This window comes from Halichoerus grypus, chromosome 2 (assembly GCF_964656455.1).
Source record: "Halichoerus grypus chromosome 2, mHalGry1.hap1.1, whole genome shotgun sequence".
NCBI classification, from domain to species: domain Eukaryota; kingdom Metazoa; phylum Chordata; class Mammalia; order Carnivora; family Phocidae; genus Halichoerus; species Halichoerus grypus.
This window is the reverse complement of record NC_135713.1, coordinates 198,197,204-198,217,037: the sequence shown is the minus strand read 5'-3', so window position 1 is coordinate 198,217,037 and position 19,834 is coordinate 198,197,204. Positions and strand designations below refer to the sequence as shown.

The 19,834-nt window shown below is 46.0% G+C and overlaps 1 protein-coding gene and 1 long non-coding RNA gene across 5 annotated transcripts in view; one reads left to right on the top strand and one right to left on the bottom strand.

The window, feature by feature from the left end:
* The window catches only part of LOC118525086 (uncharacterized), a 36,184-nt gene extending 24,375 nt beyond the window's left edge, over positions 1-11,809 (bottom strand). The window contains exons 1-3 of one of the 2 annotated variants that reach the window (XR_004911966.2): positions 8,959-11,809; positions 6,605-6,774; positions 2,804-2,950 (exon numbers count right to left, since the gene is read on the bottom strand). This is a non-coding gene — a long non-coding RNA (uncharacterized LOC118525086). The remainder of the gene's footprint in view (positions 1-2,803; positions 2,951-6,604; positions 6,775-8,958) is intronic. The other variant, XR_004911963.2, reaches the window with a different exon arrangement.
* Positions 11,810-11,824: 15 nt separating this feature from the next.
* Positions 11,825-19,834, top strand: part of FAM20A (FAM20A golgi associated secretory pathway pseudokinase) — a 47,345-nt gene continuing 39,335 nt past the window's right edge. Inside the window, exon 1 of one of the 3 annotated variants that reach the window (XM_078065993.1) lies at positions 11,825-12,821. In XM_078065993.1, coding sequence (XP_077922119.1) covers positions 12,430-12,821 — 392 coding nt within the window. In that variant the 5' untranslated portion in view covers positions 11,825-12,429. The remainder of the gene's footprint in view (positions 12,822-19,834) is intronic. The other 2 variants (XM_078065992.1, XM_036075586.2) reach the window with 2 other exon arrangements.

The window sequence follows — 19,834 nt, the reverse complement described above, 5'->3', positions numbered from 1 at the left end:
AGAGGAAGAAGAAGAAAAGAAGAAGGAGGAGGAGGAGGAGAAAAGAAAATTCAGATTATTCATAAACGCTACCACCCAAGGAAACCACTATAAAATGTTATTATATATTCATTCATACATGTAATGGGTTGAACGGTGCTGGTTCACCACCCCTCCAAAGGATAAATCTGCCCAGAGCCTGTGAATGTGACCTTCTGTGGAAAGGGGTTCTTTGCCAATGTAATTACATTAAGGATCTCAAAAATGAAATCATCCTGGATTATCTGGTAGGCTCTAACTCCAAAGACGATTGTTCCTATAAGAGAGGAAAACTATAGACAAAGGAGAAGGCCATGTGAAGGCAGAGGCAGAGAGCAGAGAGATACCACCACAGGCCAAGGAATATTGGAGCCCCAGATGCTGGAAAAGATAAGGAAGCCTTCTCTAGAGCCTTGGAGGGAGTGTAGCTCTTTATTTCAGATATCTGGTATCCAGAATTGTAGGAATAAATTTCTGATATTTTAAGCTACCAAGCATGTGGCAATTTGTTACAGCAGCCCTAGGAAACTAAAACAATATATTTGTTCAGTAAATATTTACTAAACAACAACAACAACAAACAAAATATTTACTAAACAACAAATATTTACTAAACAACAACATGAGCCAGATATTGTACCGAAGAGTTGATGAATAAGATACCAAAACTTTCAAAGATTTTTTATGAACACGTGGAAATATATGTATAAATATTTTAATGGGCCACAATATAAAAGTTGTTATTAACACACTTTTTAACCTAATAATACAGACATCTTTCATGATTATAAATGAGTATGTCTTCATCTTATAGATGAACCACTATTTTGCTCAAGCCATTCTCAGTATTTGAACATTGAGCTTGTTTCCCTTTCTTTTTCTATACTGCAATAATCGTTCTTTAGCTAAATACTTATGCACACTTTTAATTATCCCCTTAAATTAAAAAAAAAAAATGGAGGGGCGCCTGGGTGGCTCAGTCGTTAAGCGTCTGCCTTCGGCTTGGGTCGTGATCCCAGGGTCCTAGGATCGAGCCCCGCATCGGGCTCCCTGCTCCGCGGGAAGCCTGCTTCTCCCTCTCCCACTCCCCCTGCTTGTGTTCCCTCTCTCGCTGTGTCTCTCTCTATCAAATAAATAAATAAAAATCTTAAAAAAAAAAAAAGGAATTTGGAGGTCAAAGTCTGTGCCAGTTATCAATTTCTTGTCTCTCGGTTCCAAACTAACCCCTCTTTCCCCTGTTTTGTGACACTGGAGCTGGATCTTGCAAAACTCTCTCTGCTACAGGTTGGCCCATGATAGGCTAGGCTTTGTCAGTGCAGGGCACTGGGCAGGGCAGCAGTGGCAGGAAGACACTCCTTTTTGGGGTGCCAGTCCTCCACTTTCTAATGCAACATGGGAGCCCCACAGCCCTCACAGACCAGCTCCAACCACACCCTCAAGACACACTCTCCCCCCCACCACCAGTAGTTGTTTCTAAGTAGATCTGGCCATGGCCTTAGGCACTTTCTCCCCATCCCATGGACATGTCTATACATCAATATGGCCTGCTGTATGAATGTTTCTTCACCACCCATGGCTAGGTTTTCCAGTGGTAGACACATGGTCCTCAAAGAGATTTTTTTTTTTAAGATTTTATTTATTTATTTGAGAGAGAGAAAGAGAGCACAAGCAGGAGGGAGGGGGAGAGGCAGAGGGAGAAGCAGACTCCCCACTGAGTGGGGAGCCTGATGTGGGACTCGATCCCAGGACCCTGGGATCATGACCTGAGCTGAAGGCAGACGCTTGACCAACTGAGCCACCCAGGCGCCCCTTCAAAGAGATTTAAATCTCAGCTTTGAGTTGTGGATGGGAGCACCCTCCTAGTCCTTCCTTAGCCTAGATGTAATGGCTTCTGCACATGCTACTTCTGGATCCCTTAGAGGCAGCTCGCCACTTTTGCTAGTTAACACTTCTTTTGATTAAATCTCTCTGTTTAAATAACTTGTGCACCTTCAATCTCCTAACTGACTCTGACCCTAACTGATATAAAGTCTAAATGCATTTACATGACCAAAATAATTTCCAGAACAATTGCTCCAATTTACAATCCCTTCCCCAAGCCCTAACCAACTCTAGATATTTCCTTTCATTTTCAGCAAAGAAAATACAATAAGAAAGAAGGTATCCCTTGTCAATTGTTTTCATTTGCATTTCTTTGATTACTAATAAGGTAGAGGAAAAACTATTTGAGTATATGTTGTGTTGGAAGGAGTCATATCAGAGTAACAATGGTTACCTCCAGGGAAGGGAATAAGACGAGAAGAGGGAGAAAGAAGGGCGACTTTCCCTTATTGCTCTAAAATCTTGCACATTGTCCACATATTTTACAAAGGGAAAGCATTCATGTATTATTTATGTAATTAAATATATACACATCATGAAAGTAAGGTGCAGGACTGCTCCTAGTCAGAGCTGTTGCCTTTTTTAGCAGAGCTGAGCCATCAACTTTGGAGAGGGCTTACCTATCTGTAACCACAGGCCCCAGTCCTGACCACAGACTCATCTCACTAAGGCTGCACCTAGAACACCAAAAAGAAATGAGTGCTCAGCACATGTACCTGGTCATGGCCACTATAGTTCCTGTATCTTCAAGGATAGGAGAACCATGCCTTTCTATACCCTGTCTCATTATGACAGCATGTGTAAAACCATGAGCTGCACCCTCAGTTCCAATTTTTAGTTCATAAAAGTTGGGAAGAAGAGAGGGAGAGTGTAGAGACCATAGGGTCCATGTGCTTTTCCTTACCATCAGGAGAACACAGTAGAAGCTTGTGATGTGTGGGACTTTGACCCAGAGAGAAGACTGCATGACCAGGTCAGCACAGAGATGGGCTATAGTCATCTACCTGCTTCCAAAATGATTAATCATCTTTTCCATTTTTCATCTTTGCTTCTATTAAAAAAAAAAAAAAAGCACGAAGAGAGTTGAGATAATGCAATTGTACTTATCACAATTGACAATTTTATCATTTTTGTCTGACAGGACTACAATATTGTAATATTGTACTACAAATATTTGAAATCCTCCCTTGAGGAAGGGAGGATTCTTTAATAACCCAGTCAGCTAACAGACCTCTGTTGGGCTGAACAGTGTAGGAAGTGGCTAGGAAAATGGCAACCAGCAGGAGCAGAGCACATTTGCCCTACCAATGAAAAGACTAGGGTGGATGGAATAAAGAGCAGAGAATGGGCATGGTGGGTTTGGGTTTGTGGGATGTGAGATGGAGGGGAAGAAAGGAAGAACGTGAGACCATAAAGCATGGACTTTGTGAAGAGAGATATGTGCATTCGGGTTGTTTAGAAAGATATTCTAATCATCCTAGAGCTCAGTAACCAGATTCTCACTACTCCACTCCCTTGAAAGTTATTGAGTTAAGACCAGTGTTAATTTTCAAAGCCTTTTGGAGTAATTTCAATTTATTTTAGCTGTATTGATGGTCTGAGACTGAACTTTGAGCCAGAACAAGATATTTATTTGGGTTTCGTTTGTTTAATGTTTGTCTCACCCACTGGATGTGAATTCATGCGGTGGATTAGGAGTGGTCAGACAAAATTAAAATACTTTAAGACATGACTGTCCAAAGACCACCCCCTCCAAATCCCAACCTCTCGTCTTCTGAAAATAGTTGTGCTGTAAAAACTGCCACACAGAATACACATCTGTTGTTATTCAGTCTGGTGTATGAAGCTCATACAAGGGTGCCACCTAGAAAAATGACATCATCTGAAGGCAGCTACGCACATGAGGGTATAGATTTCTTCCAATTCAAAATACACATACAGCTCATTTAAGTCAAGATTGTTCTTCCACATATTCTTTGCCCTCTATCATGTATCTCCTTTAAAAAGAAAATAGTGCAAATTTCTTCACTGCCGACCTCTATTAACCCGCTTAACCTCAATATCAAAGCTCAACACCTTAGCTCAACCGTCTCTTTAAGAAGATAGAGTATCTAAAAGCTCTGTAAAATGTCATTTTTGTTAGGTATGGAGTACTGGCATCTAGAGACTAGGCTTTATTTAGCAGTTAGAATTTTGTGGAGATTATGATCAGAGTAAAACAATGTTTGGATGCAATACAGAATAAAAGAATATGAGAAATTAAAAAAAAAGAAGAAGAAGATAGACTAACCCAGGACAGGAGGCCACAAGGCACATCATGTTTTTAATGAAATATTCTAAGTGTATAGAAAAGTAGAAAGAACAGTATGACTAGCATCCATGTACTCACCACCCAAATTTGTCAAATTTTAACATTTTGTAATATACCCTTCAGCTCTTTGTTCTGAGAAATAAATCATTATGGATACTATCGAAGCCCCATGTATAATCTACAACAACCTCCCCTCCGTTTTGATCCCATATATAACCAGTAACCACTATCCTGAATTTTGTGTTCATCACTCTCATGCATGTTTTTATCATTTTACGTATATATTTATCCATAAAGAATATCAAGAATGACTCCACCAGTTTCAAAGCTGATCTAAATAGTATCATACTGCTCCAGGCCCACATGAGCACACACAGAGATACATATACATACACACATATGTGTATCATATAGAAGTATTCATATCCTTTTACAACTTTAAGGTATATCCATGCAGAGAAAATATAGTTGTAGTTGCTTCATATTAACTGCTGTCTCCCATTGTATAATCATACCACAACTTCCTTACGTATTCCTATGGATAGACCATTAGATATTTTGCCATTCTTTGTTATCATAAGTCAGACTGCAGGGAAAATTCTTTTGGATAAATGCATACAACTTTTTTTAATCTTATTTTGTTTTTAATATAGAGTTAGAAGAATAATATGACCAATAAAGTTGACCTTTTTCAAATGTGTAGCTCCGTGAATTTTAACACATGTATAGACTGATGGGACCACCATCACAATAAGGACACAGAACTGTTCCATCACTGAAAGCGACTCCCTCAGGCTGCTTCTTTGTAGTCACAACTTTGTCACTGCCCCTAACACCTGCCAACCAATAGCCTATTCTCTGTTGCCATAATTTTCCTATTTCCATGATATCATATACATAATCATACAACGTGTTACCTTTGAGACTGGTTTCTTTCACTCAGCGTAATACCTTGAGATGCATCCATGTTGTTGTATCTATCAATACTTTGATTGCTAAGTAACATTCCATTGTATGGGTGTACAACACTTTGTTTACTATTTTGCCCATGGAAAGACATTTGTGTTACTATTGATTTTTGGCAATTATTAATAAAGATGTTATAAACCTTCATAAACAGGTCCTTATGCACATATAAGTTTTCAGTTAACTTGGGTAAATACCTAGTCATGGAATTACTGGGTCAGATGGTAAGTATATGTTTATCTTTCCAAATTCTTGGGGACTTACCAGTTATCTTTCTGTAATTGATTTCTAATCTATTATGATCAGAGAACAGAATTTGTATGATTTTTATTCTTTTAAATTTGTGAGTGTTTTATAACCCAGGATATAGTCAACCTTGATAAGTGTCATCTACACTTAAAAAGAATATGCACTGTGTTCGAGTTGAGTGTCCTACAGATGTCAGTTAGATCCAGTTGGCTGGTAGTGTTGTTCAGTTCCTCTATATCCTTGCCGATTTTCTATCTACCTGCTCTATTAATTGCAGAGAAAAAAAGGTTTAAGTCTCCAGCTGTAATTGTTGGATTTGTCCATTTCTTCTTTCAGGCTTATTAGTTTTACTTCATGTATTTTGAAGCTCTGTTGTTAGAAATGTACACACTTAGGATTATAGTTACTGGTGGATTGACCCTTTTATCAGTATGTAATGTTTCTTTCTATCCCTGGTATCCTTCTTGCTCTACAGTCTACTCTGTCTGATATTAATATAGTCATTCCAGATTTCATTTGATGAGTGTTTGCCTGGTGTATCATTTTATATCCTTTCCTTTTTAACTTTCCTGTGTCATTATATGTACATCAGGTTTCTTGTAGTCAGCTTAGCATTGGTCTGGGTTTTCTTTAATATTTTTTGGTCTTGGGTTTTGTTCGTTTGTTTGTTTTTGTTTTATTTAACCCATTCTGATGATCTCAGTCTTTTATTTTGTGTATTTAGACCACTTACATTTAGCATTATTATTGTTCTATTTGCATTTGAGTCTACCCTTTTATAATTTGTTTTCTATTTGTTCCCTCTGGTTTTTGTCCCACTCTCTCCCCTTTCCTGCTTTCTTATGTAATATTTGAATATTTTTAGTGTTCCATTTTAATCTGTCTATTGAGTTTGATTACATCTTAGTGTTTTTCCCCCCCAGTGGTCATGTTAGGGATTAAATATACAAACTTGACCTTTCTCAATCTACCTAGACCTAATATTTCACCACTTCAGGTGGAATATAGAACCCTTACCAGCATATATGTCCCTTTACCCTCCTCTCCTTATGTTGTTGTGATTATTATGTCTATATGTATTAAAACTCCATAATTATAGTTTTTGCTTTTGACCATCATACATATTTTAAAGAACTTAAGAGGAGAAAAATAATCTCTTCTATTTACTCAGATTTTTACCATTTCTGTTACTCTTCCTTCACTCTTGATGTTCTAAGTTTCCCTCTGGTAGTATTTGCCATCCATCTGAAAAAACTTGCTTTTCATGTTTCTGTTGGAACAGGTCTGCTGGCAACGGATTCTCTCAGTTTTCATCGACATTTCATCATCATTCCTGGAGGAAATTAATTCTGGAAGGGAATTTTGAAATTGTCTAACTTAAAATATTCATTGCACATGTGAGGAAAATGAAGCCCAAAGACAGTAAATACTTTGCCCCTATGGCACTGAGCCAGGACCAAAATCTAAGCTTGATTCTCAGTTCAGTGCTCTTACTCTTCTTAGACAATGTGCTGGCTTGCTATCTCAATTATTTGGTATATAGTGAGAATAGGCTGTGCAAAAAAAAAGCTTGATTACTATATGCTTAATATAAGAAAAAGTGGTAAAGTTATTTTTTTAGAGCTGAATGGGGCCTCAGAGATCATTCATTTCTGTGTTTCATGTTTCAGATGAGAAAACCGAGGCCAGAGAAGGTAATTCAGTTTCCCAAAGGAAATGTACTAATAAGCAAAGACATGACATTTATAGCAAGATCACATTACATACCCACCATTTGGCATCCGGGTTGCCTGTTTCTTTTCTCCAACAACAATAGCCAAGATAGATCATGTTGGGCCAAACACACTCTCTCTAGAAGTTCCCTCATGACCTTATGACACAAATTGGATGGCCAACACTGCACAGTGGATCCTAGCTAGGTCATTTGGAATCAAATCTATGACTGTTATCATTAGCACTATCCTCTCAACCAATGTTTCCCCAACTTCAGTGTCTACCAGAATTGGACTTCAGGGTGCACAGAAACTTATAAGCTGTTAAAAATCAGCTTATCAAAATTGCACATTCCTGGGCCTACTTCCAAAGATTCTGATTCACTAGATCTAGCGTGTGACCCTGAGAATTTGCATTTTTGTAAGCACCCCAGGTGATTCTGATGCACAGGCTGCACTGGGAGAAATGTCTGGCCTAGACTGAAGCATTATGTCTCGGTCATGAAAAGAAAGTTCTGTTCTTTCTAGCTCAGAATAGAAGAAGAGACTGGGTATGACACCAAAGCATTTCTTAATCTCACTGGATTCGGGATCCGTCATTCACAGTAATCGAGCTGTCTTCCTCCTCTTTCAGGGATAGCTGAGACAGCTAGAAGTTAACAGTTACACAGCCCTCACAAATCTGTATGGTAACAACTCTTAAAGACACAGATAACTACAGTTAGCACAGAGTTTATTATGTGTCTCGTACCTATTGCCCTTTCAATAGGTCCATTAAGATTCCTAAAACTTAGATATTCCAATTAAATATAACAGCTAACATTTATCTAGGGCCAGATTTTATAAGTCCAGATTTTTACTTTAAATACACTTCGTAATCATCCCCCCATACATGAACACACCTAGACCCACATACACAAACAGCACTGATCCCATAGGAATGTGTTCATTCTCAGCTGGATGCCTTGCTATGCACGAGATCCTATAGAAGCAGGAAAAAGAAGAAAGCGTGCTGGCCCTGTACTCAAGAGTTAGAGTCCAGCATGGAAAACCAACCACACAAACAAGAAACAACTAGTTGTGTTTTAAGCAACATGCAGACGTGTGCAAGATAAAAACAGAGTATAACCTTCACAGATTAAGAAACCCTTATGTTTAAATATTGACTCTGTTGTTCTTATGGTTTAATTCCTAGAAGTAAAGAGCTTGATGTTTAGCTAGACTGAAAGGAAACACAAGTGCTCTTTGCATTTGATCCCTTAATGCATGCAGAGGCACGGATTCCCTGATCTGGCCAGCATACTGCCTCAGACTTTTTCTCTATTGTCTTGTAGGTATGGACAGATCTCTTCTCTCTAATAATCATAAAAGATGCTTGAAAGCAGGAGCCATGTCTGATACTTCTTCTGTGTCTCCTACAGGGCCTAAAACTATGTCATTTTAATGTCACCCATAGTGAAGCCCCTTCCATGTACGCTTTTTGTGATACCCTACAGTTTCAGAGACAGCCTGAGATCCCTGCCCTCAAAGATTTTCCCGCATTCACTGAGCTCATACTTCTCCTGCAAGTGATAGGCCCTGTCCTCAGAGCTTTGGGCCCAGAGATAAGTAACACTCTCCCTCTGCACTTGAGTGAGGAAGACAGACATGAGTACTGTGTTAGTGTCTAGAGCTCCTGTGACAAAGGATCACAAACTGGGGGTTTAAAAAACAGGAGTGCATTGTCTCATGGTTCTGGAGGCCACAAGTCTGAGATCAAGATGTTGACGGGGATAATCTCTACCAAGCACTCTGAGGGAGAATCAGCTGCTTGCCTCTTACCTAGTTTCTGGTGGTTTGCTGGCCATGTCTAGGGTTCCTTGGCTTGTAGAAGCATGATTCTGATCTCTGCCCTCATCTTCACATGGAGATCCCCTGATGTGCATAGCTCCGTGTCCAAATTTCCCTTCTTTATAGGGACACCAGTTATATTGGATTAAGGGGCCACTCTGTTCCAGTATGACCTCATCTTAACTACCGACATCTGCAGTGACCCTATTTCCACATAAGATCACATTCTGAGGTATTAAGGGTTAGGATTTCAACATATAAATTGGCAGGGGTGGGGTGGGGGGTATAACTCAATCTCTAACTCATACAAACAGCTAAACACAACCTGGTCAATGCTTTAATCGGAATGTATGCAGAAAGCTATGTGGGTAGATGAAAGCACATGGCACTGAGCTTAACAGGCATGAAGAAAAGCATCTGAGAAAGTGGGACAAGGGGCCAAAGCTTGGGCAGACAATAGACATTCTCCAGGTGGGGAAAGCAAAAGAGCTTTTGAATAAAGGCATGTCTACCAGAGCATGAAGCACTTGGGGAACTGCAAAAAGTATTATGGGGTGAAACCTGAAGGGCATAGGAGAGCTGAGAGATGAAGCAGGAAGGGGAGACAGAAGCCAAACCATGAAGAGCCACATCACAGTGAGTAGCCTAATCCAGATGCTATGAGAAGCCATGTGGGCTTTTCAATAGGACATCGTGGTTGTACCTGCATGCCAGAAAGCTCACTCTGGCAAAAGTTTTGATTCTATCATCACACAGGTGGACACTGCAATAGGGCCATACTGGAAGCTGAGAGACCAGTTAGGAGCCTATTTGCAAGCGTCTAAGCAAGAAATGAGGAGACCCTGACTGCATTCGAGACCCGTGGGAACGGAAAGGCGGGGAAGGATTTACAATGGGAGGCTTGACCAGGCTCTGGTAAACGTCAGTTGGGGATAACTTGGATGTGGACTGAAGGGATGTAGATGAGGAAGCCAGGGGCCAAGATGGGGAGAGTCAGAGCAGGAGCAGAAGGGCAGAGCCCATTTCTGAGAGGGGGAAGAGGACGTTGAGGACACCTGCATCTGACTGGCCAATCCTGCCCCGAGGATATCCCCTCTCCCACCCCAACCTCATTCACACTTAACATCTACTTCCACGGGGAGTTTTGCCCTTGACCTTGATAGGGCAGGGGAAACGTGCTTAGATAATCTCTAATCAAGTTAGAAATACTGTTCCCTGAACTGATGCCAGACAACAGAGTCTACTAAGGGAACATGACCCCATGAGTAGGGGAGAACTGGAGTCGTAGGGTGGGGAATGGCCTCATGCCCATGTCCTTTGCCAACCCAGAAAAATGCACACCAACTTGCCACAGAGTGCAGATGTGGCCCCGGTCAGTGCCTGATTTCTTCATCCCCTGGCCATGATGCCTAATCGGATGCATCAGGAGTTGCAACGTTTCTCAGAAACTGGGGACCAGTTAAAAGTTCATTCCAGATAAAAAGAAGATCATTCAACAAGACCGACAAACACCCACTACCATACCCAGCAGAGGGAAGCAGGTGGCAAGAGTATCATCTTGGGATTTCTCACTTTTAGGCCGTGATGTGCTCCTGAAAGTAGTCCCTGTCTGACATCCTCCTTTCCCATACTTTATCACTCTTGTCCCACTCATAAATAGTATCTAACCTAACCCAGTGTGCCACAGGAACCGAGAAGTCATAATATTTCTAGCAAACACATATATCATACTTACTTTACCACGTGCTGGGGGCTGTTCCAAGCACACAATAACCCTACTGGGTAGGTCCTATTATTATCTTCAGTTATAGATGAGGGGATGGCAAAGAGCACAAGAATCTCCCGCTGAACCACAGGGGGAAAAAACTCTGATCTGAACCCACAAGCCAAAGTGTGTCTGAGGATTCCTGACTCCAGCAAGGGAAGGAGGTGGTTAAAGAAGTAAGATTAACATACATGGGAAGCTTCCATGTCTGGACAGGCAGCTCATGGCAAAGATGCATTTTCCTGAACATTCAGCACAGTGGGGCTGCCTCTCTGGTCAGACTTGCACTTCAATCCCGCCCTCCCCCACTAAATAGAGGAGCCAGGAATCCAGGCCTGGCCTGCCCCCTCCCCTCCCTCTTCCTCAAAAGGGAAATGAGGTGAGGGAGTATAAATTACTTCACAAGCTATCAGGAGAAAGTCTAACATGTGTCCTCCAGTGATTCATTTGGGTGGGCCACTTTCACACCAAGCTAAATGCAAAAGTTCAGAGTGGGGTCATGGGGCAGCTCCTCCCTCCTTGAGTACAGGAGAAATTTCCTCTTTGTAAAGGGCAGGCACAGTTGGAATCAAACTCCATCCAAACAAGAAATCACCAAGATTCTAGGTAAAATTGGTGCCTTATTTTTAAAGAACAAACTTTTTTATTCCTTAAGTGGGTGCTTCCTGAGTGCCTACTAGCTGCCAGGCACGGGACATGCAGTTGTTGTGGACCTAGTGTGTGCCCTGGGGGAAGATAGGAAGAGGGAAAAGACAACATACACACACACACACACACACACACACACACACACACCTGACAAATCTTAAAGAAAGACTTTCGGGGGATTGTCTTTTTTCTGAAAAAGGAAAATGAAAATAAAAGGTTGCGCGCGCACACACACACACACACACACCCCGAGTCCCCGAAAGTGCCCGGACTGAGCCCCGAGCAGGGACAGTGGGAGGCCTGGGGCGAGGGGGATGGGCGCGAGAGGCGGGCTGGGTGACAAGGTGCAAGGGCAGAGGCGGCAGAGGCACCGGGAGTTGGCTGGCGAGCTTGCGCCAGAGGTAGGTGCCAGCTGCGAGGGGGCGGAGGGGCGGGCGCGGAGCCAGGCGGGGGAGGCCCGGCGTCACCTCTGCCTCTAGGAGTCGGGCGCGCAGACCAGCTCGCCCCGAGCAGCCGGGGGCGCGGGCGTCCCCGCCACCCGCAGACGGAGCCGCGGGGAACAGTCGCCGCAGCCCGCCCGGCGACAGCATCCTCTGGAGAGACGCCCCAAGCTCCGCAGCCGCCTTCCTCCGCCCGGAGGCAAGCGCCGCCGCCCGCATCCCGCGCTCCCGCTCGCGGTCGCCCCCAGCCCCGCCGCCCTTCCGCCCGCGAGGGGCAGCAGGCACCCGCCCCCTCCCCCCCCCCCCCCCGGCCTCACCCCGGCCCTTCCCTGCCGCGGGCTCCCGGGCGGACGGCGCGGGGAGAGAAGGTGCCGGAGACAGGGGCCCGGAGGCACCATCCCCTGGTCTCCACTCCGCGAGGAGTAGGGACGCCCGCCAGCACCGCGAGCCCCCGCGCCGCGGGTCCCCAACTCCAGGGGCGACACCCCTCCAAGGGGAGGGGGGGCGATCCCGCGCGGCGAGCACGCCCGCCCCGTCGACCCCGGCCGGCCCTCGGCGCCCGGCGCCCGCCCCGGGTCCCCGGAGACGCCCGCGCGCCCCGGCGGGGCCATGCCGGGGCTGCGCCGGGACCGCCTGCTGACCCTGCTGCTGCTGGGCGCGCTGCTCTCCGCCGACCTCTACTTCCACCTCTGGCCCCAGGTGCGGCGCCGGCTGCGGCCCCGGGAGCACCCGCGGGGCTGCCCGTGCGCCCGCCGCGCCTCGCCCCCCGCGCCGGACGCCGCCGCCGCCTCCCCGGCCCCCCGCGCCGCCGCGCGCAACTTTTCCCGAGCCGGGCCCGGGACTGAGCGGCGCGGCGGCCGCGGCTCCAAGCTGCAGGCCCTCTTCGCCCACCCGCTGTACCGCGTCCCGGAGGGGCCGCCGCTCCTCGGGCCCGAGGACTCGCTCCTGGCCAGCCAGGAGGCGCTGCGGTACTACCGGAGGAAGGTGGCCCGCTGGAACAGGTGAGGACCCCGGGCGCCGGGCGCCCCCCGCGCGCGCTCCGCCCCGCCGCCCCCGCCCGGCGCCGCGCGTGTCCCCTGCCCGGACCCCAGCAGCCGTGGGCGGACGGCAGAGTTCAGCCGCGAGTGCATCTCGGCGGGAGAAAAAGTTTCTGTGCTTCAGCGGCACAGCGAAGAAAGGCTCTCCGCCTCTCGCCTGGAGCTTTGTTCACTCCGGAGCCCCACTGCTGTCCCCTGAGCCCTTGTCCCCCTCTTTCTCCTTGTGCTGATGTGGGAAGCCGCTGCAGGACTTGGGTGTTCCAGAATAGGTTCCCAAATAGAGCGACTCCGGAGCTGCTTCGCATTCCGCACTTAGCTTTAGACCTGGGCGCCTTCCAGAAAGCAATGTTACTCCCTGAAAACTCAGCTCATTCTCTTAACTTATTCCTCTGCCCAGGGCAGAGATCACAAGGGGTCAGCTGGGGCAGAAAGTAAGCGGTTTAGTTCCCTGACCTGGTCACCGACCTGTTCTATTTAAAACGTGGCTTGTCCCTCTGGCTAGTGCTCTAACTTGAAGGTGGTTTTAGCATTGGGGTAATCTGGGCTGACTTGGATCTGTGGCTTGATGCTTTCACAGAGGAGATAAAAATCTGCCTGGGAATTTTTAAAAATCCAAAGCAAAATGTTGGGGGTGGGGAGCCCAGACCTATTTAGGATTCAATTAAGAAGATGTATTTGTAAAAGGGCGGGAAGGGGGGTGGTTTGGAGAGGGAGAAATAGTCAATACTGAGATCCCCAGCTAATGACAGAGACCTTCACATGAGCTAGAACTCTGTTTTGAAGTACAGACTTGTCTAAATATCACTCACATCTAGAGTTCATTTTTGCACCACACCCATTACTTTTCTTAATACAAGAGATTTCAAAGTGAGATGTCATCGGAGGGTTTTATAGTCCCTGCGGAGGATGGGTAGGCCGTAAATCTCGGTAGAAGCTCAGTGCTAGCCCATTTTAACTGTTTGCTCATTATTCTGTAGTGCTAAGACCGGCTGTGGCTTGAAGGAGGGAGGACGTTCAGAAAGCAGAAAGGGACGAAATGGAGATCTATTGGCTGAAATCGCTGTGGTGAATTTTGATTGCAGCTCTGTGGCTGATGACTTTATATTAGAAAGGAGGTGGTTCTCCATTTCATTGTTAATTGTGTGTAATAAAAAGGCAGTTTGAGATTGCTTCTCAGACACTGTCATGTTCAACATTACCTTGATTTCATCAATAATGCGGGCGTCGGGATCAATGGACTAGGAAATTTTACCCTTAGAAAAATTGTCTGCACATCTGTAGAAGATTCGAGAATGAGGGGACTGTGAGCAAAGTTGCTTGCTTTTGTAATCGTAGATCAGCATTCATGTATTCATATTTCTGTGACCTTGCACTTCTTTATGTTCCTTCGGATTTTGAAGGAAAGTCCAGGGGAATATTTTGGCAGAAAAGCAAAAAATCTTTCTCACCAATGTGTCCCACAATCGATTTTGAGCTTGATCTCCACACCATCATGTGTCACAAAAACACATTTCCTGGCCAGAAATGATTTTGGTCATTTAACAGAGGATCGACCAATGGGGGCTGCTGACCTAGCTCTATTCGGAACTAACAGGGTAGTTTTGTGTGGTTGGTTGAGTGTGACAGTTGTGATACTTATTTTCCTCTTCCTTTTAATACCTTGAGATCTCAAGTGAGGTTTGTGGGCTGTAACGGGAGAGGAAGCTGCACTCTCGAGGGTTGAAACTTGACCTCAGACACAGAGAACACCTACCTTCCCCCGACCTGTATGGTAAACATCAGTGGGATGATACTAATAAGCCTATGTGCTATTACTTATGTCAGGTTAAAAATGGAACGTGGAAGACTCAGTAGCCAGTGTGAATTTGAATCACGCTCAGAGTTCTGTTGTCAGAGAGAGTCATTCATTACCTGAAGCCAGCTAGTGCCCTGACGAATACGAAGCACATGGGAGTGTTGAGGAAGCCCACACACCTGCTGTTATGGGCTTCTGTGGCTACTCTGGGCCAGGGAAGGCTCCAGAGTTCTGTGCAAGCAAATAATTAGAACAGACAGCAAAGGAAGAAACAGTGAATGACCTTACAAATTGTGTATCTATTGCACGGACAAGCCTCCTTGTTTGCAGCCACAACCCAGCCAATATTTAAAAACTAGAGATTTGTAGACCTATATGGATGCCACCATGCCAATAATTACCTAACATTAACTGCTATCCAAAATAATTGTAGCAGCAAGCCATCTGCCACACCAGGAGAGTTTCAGGTAGTGAGATAAGCCAAAGCCAAATCAGCATTCTTCACCCCTTGCCCGGAAGAGACCATTAGTCTGAGTAATTTTTTTTTTTAACCACCACGCTAATAAGTGATGGTATGAAGTTGGAAGCTATCTTTCTACAACGTGAGCTCATTACCAATAAAAGGTAGGTAATGACCTGTTTTTTCCCCCCAGCACGTTCCTTTTTGATTTTAGTGGAAGATGGAGCTTATACATCATTTTGAATGTTTTAGGTTTTCAATCAATCTTTGTTAATTTGATGTCAATATTTGGTGAAGTTGAAGTGCAAAGGATATATCGTGTGCCGCGTGGACTCCCTCGTGCTATCTGAAGCTCAGGCATTCTGCAAACTTCCTCAACCCACTGTTTTTCCCTCCTGTCCTCTCCTTCCTCCCTCAAAATGTAACTAAGTGTGGCACAAGCCAAGTTAAAAATGCAATCACGGAAAGTGTTTCTGTCAGGTCGTTGGTCGCTGATCACAGCGAGCGAGCCAACGCCAGGCTCCATCAGGCATGATGACGTATTTGGCACCTGTCTGGAATAGTGAAAAGCAGAGAGAGGGCAAGGAGCAAGGGGATGTAGTCTGCACGACTTCAAGGCCATAAACCAACCAGCCAGATGAAGCCTTCTCCTTTTTCAAAGTAACAGCGGAAGGCAGGGCTTACCTGGCACACAGGAAACTGCTCACCTTGTTGCTATCTACCTCCTAGAGGCTGGGCTTCCTGGGTTTGTGGGCTGGGTTTCTTCTCTGCCCACAAGCTGCCCAAGCCAGACAACATCTGTCCTTTGACATGTCAGAAGTGGCCAGCTTGGCCTGGCCCTTTGCCCACATAGCTTTGGTTGGCTCCTCTGTAACCCTCTAGTCTTCACAGGCAAGGTCAAACAGGGTCATCCCCCCTGGTGTCGCAATTCCAGCAGCCACCACGCAAATCCAAGTTCCCTACTCTCTGCTTTTCCTTCTTGATGTTCCCTCAGGTAGCGGGAAGGTTGTATTTTCCTACAATTACAACATCAGCATTTCTCAGAAGCGTGGATGTGTGTATCTGTGTTTTTCCCACCAGCCCAGAGACAGGAAGCACCTGTCTTTCCTTCTCCTCCTACCTACTTGCTGTCACTGAAAGCAAGCCTAGCCCCGAGTTTCCCTTTGAAAATCACAGCAAAGAGCCTGGGCAGCTTTTCAAAGATGACAGTTGTTTAAGGGGAGTAAATTGGCTCAAGTTTTTCCAGGGAAGCTTTGAGAAGATCCAGCAGGCGAGGCAGATAGAGGAGGGGTGGCAGGGTGGGGGAGGGGAGGGGAGAAGGAGCCAGGAGAGATGAAAAAGAAGTCAGCTGGAAATGAGAACTGTCTGGTCTAGGGGGTTTTGAAGGCAACGCTTCTTCCCACCATGGCATCTGGGAATGAAAAATACATTCTCTTTATTCTCACCCCCTCTGTTTCTCCCCTCACTTGCACCTCTTTGTCTCTTTCTTGCTGGTCTCCAGCCGGCCCCAGACCATGTGGAGCATGCATTGATCTGGAGCAGGCGGTTCAACTCGCCAAGCAGCTAAATGTCCAGATTCTTCCTTCTGGATGGTGGCCACTTGCCTTTCTCCCAGAGTCACCAGGCCCTCGGCCCCTTGTCTGATTCTTCTGCCAGTGATGCCAGGCTAAGAAAGGAAATGGCTTCCTTCGGTCTGCAAATGGACCTCGACCAGACCTGTGTGTGGTTAGCAGAGGGAGTAGGAATCTTGACTTCCATTTCTCTTTTCCAATTAGAGCTTTGCTTGACTGATTTGGGAAGAGCTATTATCTTAGCGGTTTCTGCGTCCCTGGGCTTGTAGCTGGAGGAAATCTCTCCTGTCTTCTCAGGGCCACAAACTCCAAACAGATGGTTTCTGAGAGGGTTGATCCAGAGGCCATTTTCGGGTCCCTTCTCCCTCATTCCAGAGCCCGGTCTTTGCCGCCATTACCGCAGCAAAGACTGAAATCAGGGAGGATCTCAGGGGTGTTCGTCCAAGGAGGACAGGCATTTCCTATGTCCAAGTATATCAAAATCAAGTCCCTCGGCCAAGCACCGGAGGACGTCAGTCAGCTGTTCCCTTGTTCCCAACCCCCAACACTCTCCTTTCACCGCGCGAAGTTCTCATCAGTCCTGGGAACTCAACTGGCTAATTATTTGCATGCACACCCCCTACCTGAAACATGCTTGGTCTGGCCCAGGTATGTCACATAAACTTGCTAACTTGGGCTTTACAGTTTCCTTAGAAGGAGGTGCATACGGTGGACAAAATCCAAGATGGCCCCATTAGATTCCCAGCTCTGGTGTACACACACATTCTCCTCATTATGCAACCAAATGCTAATCTAGTTCCTGCTCTAAAGGGATTTTATGGATGTAATTAAAGTCCCAGATGAGTTGACCTTGAGATAGATTATCCAGGTGTGCCTGACCTAATCACAGGAGCCCTTTAAAAGGAGGGAGTTTGGGGGCACCTGGGTGGCTCAGTCAGTTGAGTGTTTGACTCAGGTCATGATCTCAAGGTCCTGGGATGGAGCCGAGCATCGGGCTCCATGCTCAGCGGGGAGTCTGCTTGAGGATTCTCTCTCCCTTTCCCTCTGCCCCTCCCCTCACTGGTGCACACTCTCTCTCTCTCAAATAAATAAATAAATCTTTAAAAAAGAAAAAAAAAAAAAACAGGGGGTTTTCTCCAGCTGATGGAAGAAAAGAAAGTCAGGGATTCAAAGTATGATACGGATCTGATGGACCATTGCCGACTTGAAGATGGAGGGAACCATGTGGCAAGGGACACTTAGGACTTAAGATTGGCCCTCAGGCGATGGCCAGCAGGGAATCAGGGCCATCAGTCCCACAACCACAAGGAAATCAATTCTGCCAACAGCAGAAGCAGATTTTCCCCCCAGAGCCTCCAGACAAGAACTCGACCTGGTCGACAGCTGAACATCAGCCTTGCAAAGCCTGCGCAGAGAACACAGCTGACCTCTAACTCTGCAAGCTGACGGACGGGCGCGACTTTAAGCCGGGAGGTCTGTTGTAGTTTGTTACACAGCAATAGCAAACAAATACAGTACTGCTCTTGGTTTCCTTTCGTAGAAGAAACTGGGGACAAGAAGGTTGCATAACTTGCTTTCCAAAGTCAGGCAGCCAGCAAAGCACAGGCAGGCTTTGGACCCAGAGGGTCTGGCTCGGGGATGCATGCCTAGCCATCAGCATCTCCGCTGTGCATCCTTTGATGTCCACAGGCCCTCGCTTTCCCTCTTCTGGAAAGGCTTTTCCGACTGCCTCAACCCACTCTGGTCCCTCCCTGACTATACGGTTCCCCCCCATATAGCACCATATTATTTTTTTATGATGGGGCCCCATCCAGCTTCAGGGCGGCTGTCTGGAACTTCCTGTGAGAATGAATAGCCCTTTGCTCCCGGCATGAAAAGCCCCCGGCTTGCACGTGGTCTCGCTAATACATCTGTTTCATGGTTTCTCATGGGGGGGGGGCGCCTAGGGGGAGCCAGTGGAGCAAATAATTGGGAACAGACAACATCAGGATTTGGGGGCTGTTAGTAAATGGCCTGTTACGTCATATGAAAAAAAGCTTCAAACCAAAACAACGCCAACCATAAAATCACCCCACCTATAACTTCCAACTCCTCCCTATAAAGTTCTAAGACAAAACCACCCTACCGAGACATCCTAAAATTCGGATCTGGGGTGGGTGTTCTCTTTATTGCAATAGCCTAAATAAAGTCAATTAAAAAAAAAAAATAAAAGCCCTGAAGCAGAGTTGAGAAGGTGTCAGGTGCCAGGAGGAGGGAACTTCCTTAGTTTCCTGTCCTCTCTGAAGAAGAGCAGCCAAGAAGTGTTGCATGAAAGCACGTGGGAAGCACGGAGACCCCCACTTAGCCAAAGCAATGCCTGCGCTGCCCCTTGGCAGAGGCCGACCTGTGTTTTTCTTGTGATTATTCATTAAGCGGGAGGCTGACAAGAGCCTGTGGGTTCCGCTGAAGGAGGCTTGCATGTGGCCGAAAGCCGAGGGGGGATGCCATTCTCAATAGCTGCCACTTGAGTGGAACAGAAGTTACCAGGCAAAGGAGCATCTGTGAGCCTATTGTTGGAGGCTCACACAGATATATGCCTAATGGAAGCCACAGCGAGGAGGAAACAACAACAACAAAAACGCTTCCCTCTTTTTGTGCCCTGTCACTTGGCAGAATGTGCTAGGGTTGAAATGTGAAATCAGGACAGACTGAGTTTGAGAGCCAGAAAGATGCTGGCATCCAGGACTTCAGAGGCCAAGCACGGGGGGCGGCCGGTAGAATTTGGCTTGGGCAAGAGGCAAAGTTAAGAGTCAGAAAAAGGTCTAATTTATTGGATCCCCTAGTAACAGACCAGTTCCATTTGGGAAGCCGCAGGGAACAGAGAAGAGGGGATAAGCAGCCAAGAACGTGTAATAAAATTCAGCAAAATATGGAGAGTAAAAGAAACTTAAGGAGCGTTGGCACGTGGCCCATGGACCAAGAAGCTGGGCTGTTAAAAAAAAAAAAAAAAAAAAGCTGGCCGTGGGAGAGGTGGAATTTTAGAAAACTTGGAAGAGGTTGGGGGCTTAGAGAAGATCTCTGCTGGCAAAAGCAAATCAGTGCTGTCTGGCCCTGGGAAGTCAAGGCCAGCACGCAGATAACAAACGTGCTGTCAATCCCTGGGCAAGCTTCG